Here is an 8,776-nt window from a genome sequence, read left to right as displayed (position 1 = left end):
GGCTCTCCTCACATCCTCTCCAGTTTTGTTTTTCCTGGGATCTCATGCAGCAGCCCCCATTTCAGTTGGCTAGAGCCTTGCATAATATCTCTATGCTTCAAAAGGAGCATTGGTCGAGAGTGTATCCTTCAAAAGAACCAAAGCGCATGGCCTAGGAAATAAGCCCTTTGTGGGTGGGTGTGGGTGGGAGTTTAAACATTCTGTAGAGCCCACAGTACTTACCCCACATCTGTGAGCATAGCAACCCTCTCTACCTCCTCTCAACAGCATTAGTGCTGGCACCATAACCTGTTTCAAGAAAAAAAAAGTGCTCTTGTAATGAAGGAAATGTTACCTTTTTGGAATAGGTTTTGATTGTGTCTCTAGCTATTTAAAAATGCCTAATGATTTTTCATTGCCTGTAGGATACAACACAGGCCCTGGACTTTGTACTTGAGCTCCTCATGGCCTGGTCTTGCCTGCCTCCAGAGCCTTGCCTCTCCTCCATCATGCAGACCTGCTGACACACCAGTTTATGGGCTAGCCACCAGGGTAGACCCAGGACTTTCCTGCCTCTGGGCCTTGGAATATGCCTTTCACCCTTTGCCATCAGATAATCTCGTCATCACTCTCAAATGGTCAGTTTAGATGTTATCTCCTGAACAAACGCCACACTCCCCTTTCCAACCCCAAAGACATGCTCACTTCCTAGTCTCAAGATCTGTGAATGTTACCTTATATGATTAAAGATGGGATTAAGTTAAGATCTTAATAAAAGGAGTTTATCCTGGGTAGGCCCTGAATACAATCATACAGAAGGAGTTTTCAGAGACAGACACACAGAGGAAAAGGCAGAGGCAGAGACTGTGAAGACAGAGGCAGATCGGAGTGATGCAGCCACAAGTCATGGAATGCCAACAGCCACCAGAAGCTGAAAAAGGCGAGGAATGGATCCCCCTTAGGGCCTAGAACATGGGGCTCCTCCAACTCATTTACTCAGAGCTCTGGCCTTCAGAACTGCGAGAGAATACATTTTTGATGTTTAAGCCACCAAGTTTGTGGTAATTTACTATAACAGCATGGGAAACTACATCTCCTCTTTGTAGTTTTCAGTGACCCCTGCCAGGCAAAATGAATGGTTCCTGAGCACACTGCATCTCTTACTCCCCTGGGCTGTGAGCTATGGGAGTCAGCAGCTCTTACCCCAGGGCCCGATACAGAATCAGACCCAATGACATAGTGGTAAAATTTATGATGACATTTTCCCACGTTTCTTCTGGTAGTATGGGGTAGGAGAAAGTGCACTGGCATTGTAAGACCATGGGCCAGGAACAAGAAATAAATACATAATGGAGGAACTTAACTTTATGAAACGATCACCTCACCCTGAGAAAGGGTTGGTATATGTTTGCTGATGCAAGCATCTGAGAGATCCTCAGTCCTCACCAAGGTTAGACTAAGATATGTCCTGAGAGAAGTATGGTTGGTAAGTGGTTGATGCTAAAGATGACTGCTACCTATTCAGATGCATTCTTTCACCTGCTAGTCTGAGGGGCGTGTATGTGTGGAGGCGAAGGATGAGGGTGCAAACTCATGTGCCTTTAGAAGCTGGGCAGGTAATTTTAAGTAAGAAAAAATATCCTAGTATAACCAATGGGGAGAAGAGGGGATTGTGGAGAACTGAAGGATGTATACCCGCCCAAGGGTATTCAAGTCACTGTAAAGCAAAATATATAGGCACTGCACCAAACAAACTTGAACCAGCTCTCAGCTGGTTTGCAAATTTTGTGAAGGCTTGATGAAGGCTGGGGTAGTTACATGATATCTAGTAAAAGGAGAACCACAGTTTTAGGATTTGACAGTGTGTGTTCACAGTGCTAGGGGAGAGAGTGCTGAGTTTGCCTGATTATCAGCTCTCTCTCTTTCATGGAAGTGGGTATATCTGACCATCACAACTCCATAACACTAAGTACAAGAATGGTTCAGCCTCCCTTTGCTCTGATTTCCTTAAGGCTGACACTGAATGAGCAGTAGCCATGGGCCAGACTTGGGATTGGGTGCTCTCTATGTGATTTCCTGCAATGCTTTCTATAACCGCAGGAGATGGCTATTATGCATATCCCCATTTTACAGAGAGAGCAACTAAGACTCAGGGAGATGCAGCGCTGTGACTAAGATCTCACAGCTCAAATACACCCCCTTCTTTCCAACCCCATGGCCACTGCCTTAGTTTGCCATAGAGCTGGGCACATGTGAAGTCATACAGTGAACACTAAAGACTGACTGAACAAAGAAAGAAGAAAAAGAGGGAAGAAAAAAGGAAAAGAAAAGGAAAGAAAAAATAGAAAGAGGGACTAGCTCATTGTTTTTTACTTTATGCAACATTATGGACTGGTTTGGACCTGTTTACATTATCCTCATTTCAAAGTGAACATACAAATGTAACCATCTTTCTAGGAGATCTTGGGAGCTATAGTTGGACAAGCTGGCTGGTGATAAGGGTTGCTATGAAGACAGAGTGTTAGGTTCCTGACTGAGCCAGGCTCCACTCTCCAGACCAGAAAATGTCTTCCCTCTGGGTCATTCTCTTTCAATAAACATTCTGAGATTCTGCTAGTAGGAAACCCACATCTCAACCTGCTTGATTCTTCTCCATATTCACTGTATTTGCTCATTTGTATCTTGAGAGAAATTGGGTGCTGATGTTCCATATATTCTACAGATGAGGAGAGTGAGTTTAGGAATATGCTTGGTGGTGGAGCTGAGACATGCAAACCTGTCCGTCAGAAATAAACAGCAAAGGTAAGAGATAGGAGACAAGTGCTGGGCTGGATTTGCAGAGGAGATGGAGGAGCAGGTAATCTGAGCCCAGAAAGAAGACAGATTGCATTTTACTGGCTGCCAGGTTCGTGCTGGGTGCTCTGTATACATATCTCATTTAATGCCTCCATCTGCTCGTGAGATAGTGTGATTCTCCTTTTACTAAAGCTCAGGGTAGTCGCATGACAGGTCAGGGCAGACTCATGATTTTAGCAGGGTCTGTCAGACTCATAGGTCTGTGCTGCCCCTTAGGAAGGGCTCTGAGCTGAGACCCAGACAATCTTGGCCCAGGTATTGCTGATTGAGATATTCTCTTGTGCAGGATGGCCCAGCTTCTGACATGGATGGAAGGGGCGGTTCTTCAGTGGATGCAACTTGAGACAACACTGTGTCTACTACTGTGTAGAAAGAAGAAGCAAGAAGGGAGGTGGTCACTTTTTTCTGAGGTTCTTTATGCCCCATGCATTCATCCATCCATTGAATGCCTACTCAGTGCCTGGCATTGGGGTCTCACATAATCTTTCCATAAAGGACCATTGGATACTTGGGAGAGGAGGAACCAAATGGAAACAAAGGTGGAAAGGAAGGGAAACAATGTCTACCTCAGGATGGAGGCCAACAAACTACAACAAATGAAACCCAGCAAGTTGCCTGTTTTATAAATAAAGTTTTACTGGAACATAGCTATGCCCATTTGTTTACGTATCATCTATGGCTCCTTTTGCCCTATGACAACACAGCTGAGTAGCTGAAACAAGTGACCACTTGTCCTGCAAAGCTGGAAATGTTTACCATCTAGCCTGTTACAGAAAAAGTTTGCCAACCCCATGATTTTTTTTTTACACCTACAGCAGCCAGTATTCTTAGGTGGTTTCCCATCCAAGTATTAACCAAGCCTGACTCTGCTTGGCTTCCGAGATCAGACAAGATTGCGCTGTTCAGGGTGGCATGACCATAAATGCCAACCCCATGATTTTGCCTAGAGAAGCCTTGATGGGAGTGACACAATTTATTTTTTAAGTCAGTCACCTTAAAATGTGATGAATATGACAAATACTCGGTTATTGTGCTCTTTATAAAGTATATTTTTTATACAATTAACAGCCACATATTAAGTTCTAGTCTCAGTCAGCACCTTGTTAAGTAGGCACTCAGAGGGCAAAGGTGAATGAGACTTCGGCTCTGTTTCTGAGGAGCTCTCAGCCTAATGCGGGAGGTGGGGACATGAAAAGATACTTGCAGCAAGATGTGCCGAGCACAATGTGGAAAGTGTTTATGTATCATGTGTTGTGGGATACAGAGCAGCTGGCCATGCTCTGGGGACCCAAGGAAAGTGGCCCCAAGATGAGATGATTGCTCCGTGACTTCCAGGGTATTTAGGGGCACCCTTCACCTGGAGGAGGTAAGCTAGCTAAACCTCATTCTTACCAAGAGTCCAGCTCCAAGAAAGCCATGGAAAAACCAGACCAAGTCTGTAATCTTGGCAGGCTCCAGCACCTGTCCATTGGGAAAGTACAGCAAAAGGTTGGAGATGATGGCAGCAGTGGCCAAGGTCAACAGCAGCATGCCCGTGTACCTGGAGCCTGTGTCAGAGCACATGGTGAATTCTCCCTGGAAGAGAGAGAAAATAACCAGGAAATTGCCTGCTCCAGCCACTGCAGAATCAGGAGAAAGTACACCTGCCGCAGAGCCCCAAGAGCGAGGTGCCAAGCTCAGCTTCGCCATCGATAGGCGGTATGACCTAGGGAGCCACCTCACCTCTCTGAGCCTGTTTCTTCTATCAAACAGAGAAAATAGCAACCACCTAGATGGTGGTATGTGGAAAAAAGAAGTAAAATAAATGTGAAAGCAACCGGCTCACAGTAGATGTTCCACAGGCTTTCTTTAAAAGACTGGGAAGACTGAGGTAATGTTTAGGAAATTGCTGGTACCCTGTTCTGGTTCTCTCATCCACTCCCAGAGGAATTCCAATGGTGATTATGGACTAGATGCTGGGTACAAACCTTCCACCACTTAGCAGCTGTGAGACCAACGCCAAGTTATTTAACCTCTCTCACCTCAATTTCCTCATCTATAAAATGGGGCTGACAGTAGCAGTGCCCTTGTGGGGTTGTCGAGAGGATGCAAATAAGATAATATATTCAAAATATCCTCTCTCAAGGCTCCCAATGCATGGTAGCTAGAGAGTAAAGAACTGAGGAGATTCAAATCATCTTGGCCTCTCATTTTATTTACGTGGAAAACTTCCTTTCTTATTTTCTTTGTCAATTGAGTTTATTGAACCTGGAGTTTTCAGAGAAGCCATGATGGGAGCACTTGGAGAGAAGGAAAGGTTTTCTATCTTGTTTCCTCCCCACATTCACTGCACCTGAGCGTACATGAGATTAGAGTGAAGTCAGTTATTCACTTGCTGAGTGCAGGCTGCCAAAGAAGCATGTGGAACACACCTGGGGAGGTTTTCTAGTTTCATGGTAGGTGGCACTCTCCTAACAGTTCTTTGTGCCCATTCTGACTCAGATTCCTGTTGAGATTGGCTCATGAATAGCAGATCATCACTGCCCCAGTACCCAGACACAGGGGTCTGGTGCCATGGCTGGCCCGTCCCATGGGGAGAACCTGGAGCAGTTTGCAGAGTCAGGGCCTCTCTTTGGGGACAAAAACCAAAAAATGTCCGGCCTTAGCTTTCTGCTGCCACAGAAGATTCAAATAGCTATTAATGAACAATGGCTTAAGTGGGATGATAACGTTTGGGATCTTATTTCTATCTCCTATCTAAATTCAGGGCTGCAGAAAGCTGATGCCTAAATGGGATGCTGCCTCTGGCTCCTTTGTTTGGATGAAGGAGATTGAAACTGCTAATTTCAATCCCCATTATGACCCTTAACAGCAGTGATCATGAAAATGTAACACTTAGGGGGAAATAATACTGGATGATGTGCAATTACAACACACACAACTATTGCTACTTGCTCAAGGCACATTATAGACATTATTTCATTTAATCCTCAGAATGTCCCCATGAAGTAATAACTCCACAGCTCCTTTAGGAAAGAGGCTTATAGAAGTTAGATAAGATTCCAGTGTCTCCCAGCAGTCAATGACAGACTGGATACTCAAATGTAGGTCTGCCCATTTCCACCTCGTTATTCCCAGTTAGGGCAGATGAGTAGGAACTGGAAGCACTGAGAAGCCAGGGCTGTCGAGCCTTCTTACATCCTGTAAAAGAGTAAAACACTAACAGCCCGCCTTTGCTCCTTAACACCTGATGTCACAGCTCTTGCTGCAATGAATACAGTTATGCTCGCTCTCCAGGAAAATTGCAAATCTTCTTAAGAGAAAGGGAGGGTGGGTGGAGACTGGGGCCACAGTTGGAAAGGGGGACTAAGTAGCACTCAAGATTGTCACTTAATTAAACTATAGGAAGTTGATCATTCTCTTGGGTCGTGACAGAGAATGTTAGAGCTACTAAGGACTCTTAGAAATCTAATCCCTTCATTTCATAGACCCAGGGAGTTAAAACTACTTGTTCAAGATAATGCAGTTAGGTAGTTAGAAATAACAGCAAAAATAGTCGCAGTCATGTTCACAGGCATGATCTCCTTTGGTTCCTCAACAGTCCTGTTACAGAAACATCATTATTATACTTATTTAATGCATTTGTCGCTGGACATTCTGAGGCTCAGAGAAGCTAAGGAACTTGTCTGAGGCCACACAGCTTGTAATGGAGTCGCTGGCCTTCTGAGTCTATTCAGTTCCTATAGCTTTTGGCCTTAGCAGGTAGGACAATCATAAGTCCTTGAGTTCATTATTCACAGACTTCATTTTAACTTGTCAAACAATTGAACCCTAAGTTTGGGTTTGGACAGCCTGGTTGCTGCACTGAGGCTTTTAGGCCAGCTGTGCAGCACCTGTCTGTGAAGACCTGCTTTCAACACCAATCCTGCTCGTCCTTAAGCGGAAACACACAGACACCCAGCAACCCAGTACCTCTTCGGTGGGCGGTTGGTGCACAGGCACACTGGGTGCCCCTCCTGGCAAGGGACCTTGGCCCTGCTAGGCCAGCAGTAGTGAAGTCCCCAGCAGTCCGTGTAACAGTTCCAGAGAATCTTCTGGCTTAGCTGATGGAAGTTTCTGGGCAGGATCCTGGATTCTTCCACCTTTCAAGAGGCACAAGGTAAACACTTAATAGATGTCGGATAGCAATAAGTCCTGGGCACTCACCTTACAGGACAGCTTAGGCATTTAACCATAGCTGCCTACTCTTCCCTGAAGACCCCTCGAGGACAAAGCCCCTTGTCTCTTTGGAGGTTGAGGCCCAAAACCTTTCCAGGCCCCTCTGAGGCCCCTCAGCACTATGGCATACTGGATTCCAAGAGACACAGGGGCTCTCCTTTTCTTGTCTGGCCCCACCTCTCTCCTGCTCCCCCTCAACTGGCAAAGTGGCTCAAATTCTCCCAGTAAGAGCTGGCACTGCTTCCCCTACCAGGTGGCCCCAGGGGAGGAGCCCAGCCACCCAGCCGCAAAGGCGCTTACTGCACTCTGCTCTCTCTGGGTCACTCCTGATAACCTCTGAAAAGTTTCCCGGGCGGGTGTGTTTCCACTGAGCTGAGGTGGAAGAGGATATAGGGAATACGATTGTTCTGGATGTTGATAGCAGGGCAGGCCCATCAGCCCTGTGTGAACACGTGTGGGAAAGGCCCAGGTTATTGACCTGGGGTGGGGGTAGGCGTGAGAGCAACATCTTGTCATCTTGCAGCTCCCCTGCTCAAGGCTCAGGGTTATTGGCCAGTCATACCCCAGATTGATGGGCGGTTGGGCCTCCTGGCTGGGTTTGATTTTCCAGCTGGACTTGGTGTCTCCGCCAGCCAAGGGTTGTCAAGGAGGCCCTCTCTCACTTCTCACCCATTCCTCTGGCCTCCAAAGCTGTGATATTAATGCAACAAGAGATGAATGAAGTGTAACCACCTGGGGCATGGTGCCAGGAATCTGGTTACCTAATCACCCAGTGGAATGAGCTTCAAATGGCTCTGCTCCACATCTATCTCGGCTTTCGCCTTCAGTGACCAATGGTGGCCATGGGAGAATGGCCTCTTTGTCTTTGGTCTGGCTGCCATCCCTTTCTGCCCATGAGAACACATTTCCCTTTAATAATCTACCAAGGTTTAGTTTTCCTACACAGTGACCACCAGTGTGTTACTAAACCTCTGAGAAAGTGGAATCAAGTGATTCTATAATCAGATACCTGGCTCCCAAGGCCTAAGGTGTTGTAATTTGTAACCTACATTGTACCAAAGTGCTTTCCTATGCTGTGACTAAACTGTCCTCTTGGTAACCCCGAGGGGCTGTCAGATATTTTTTCCTCATTATTCAGGTAGGGAAACAGGATCAGAGAAGATCTGACCTACAAAGCAGTGGAATCATGAGAGAATTCAAAATAGTCATTTTTGAGCTCTTCCTATGGCATCGGCCTGAACTTCTGAGCGTGGACTGTCCCACCAGAGTTAATTCTGGCCCCCAGGTCTCCTCTACACTGCCTACCATCTGCAGGAAGTGCCTGGACATGCTGCCCGTGATATTTTCTGCATCCTCTTTTTTTCTTGTCTGCTGGCTGGATGCAGAGATCCTGGGGGATGCTCGTGCCACAAAATATTTTAGTTCTATCCTCCACCCCTACCTTCCAAACTGCATAACTCCAGTTCCTGAGCCTTTTAGGTTGTAGGGCTGGACTCCATGGCATTCATGTTGGTATCCTCTGCTGGCATTTAGAAATCAGCTTTCTCCCTGCTAAGTTGGGTCCCATCCTTGCATTTGCTTTTCATCTCCCCCAAACACATTGATATTTCCTGTTCTGTGATCGCGTCTGTTCTTTTAAGTAATTTAACTGTGTTTTTGGAGGGTGATTCTAGGAGAGGGCAGAGACAAACCACAGATACAATTCTAATGATTAAGCAGCAGTCCTCTTTGATCATTTTTAGAA

The 8,776-nt window shown here is 46.1% G+C and overlaps 1 protein-coding gene across 1 annotated transcript in view; it reads right to left on the bottom strand.

The window, feature by feature from the left end:
• LOC105301896 (transmembrane 4 L6 family member 1-like) overlaps positions 1–7,913 on the bottom strand; it is a 12,034-nt gene extending 4,121 nt beyond the window's left edge. The window contains 5 exon segments of the mRNA XM_023520262.1: positions 193–288; positions 4,228–4,410; positions 6,859–6,942; positions 6,944–7,008; positions 7,802–7,913. Coding sequence (XP_023376030.1) covers positions 193–288; positions 4,228–4,410; positions 6,859–6,942; positions 6,944–7,008; positions 7,802–7,913 — 540 coding nt within the window.
• Between the last annotated feature and the right edge of the window lie 863 nt (positions 7,914–8,776).

Source organism: Pteropus vampyrus, unplaced genomic scaffold (genome assembly GCF_000151845.1).
Source record: "Pteropus vampyrus isolate Shadow unplaced genomic scaffold, Pvam_2.0 Scaffold254, whole genome shotgun sequence".
NCBI lineage: Eukaryota > Metazoa > Chordata > Mammalia > Chiroptera > Pteropodidae > Pteropus > Pteropus vampyrus.
Note: the sequence above shows the minus strand (reverse complement) of the source record. Positions and strands in the feature narration are given on the sequence as shown.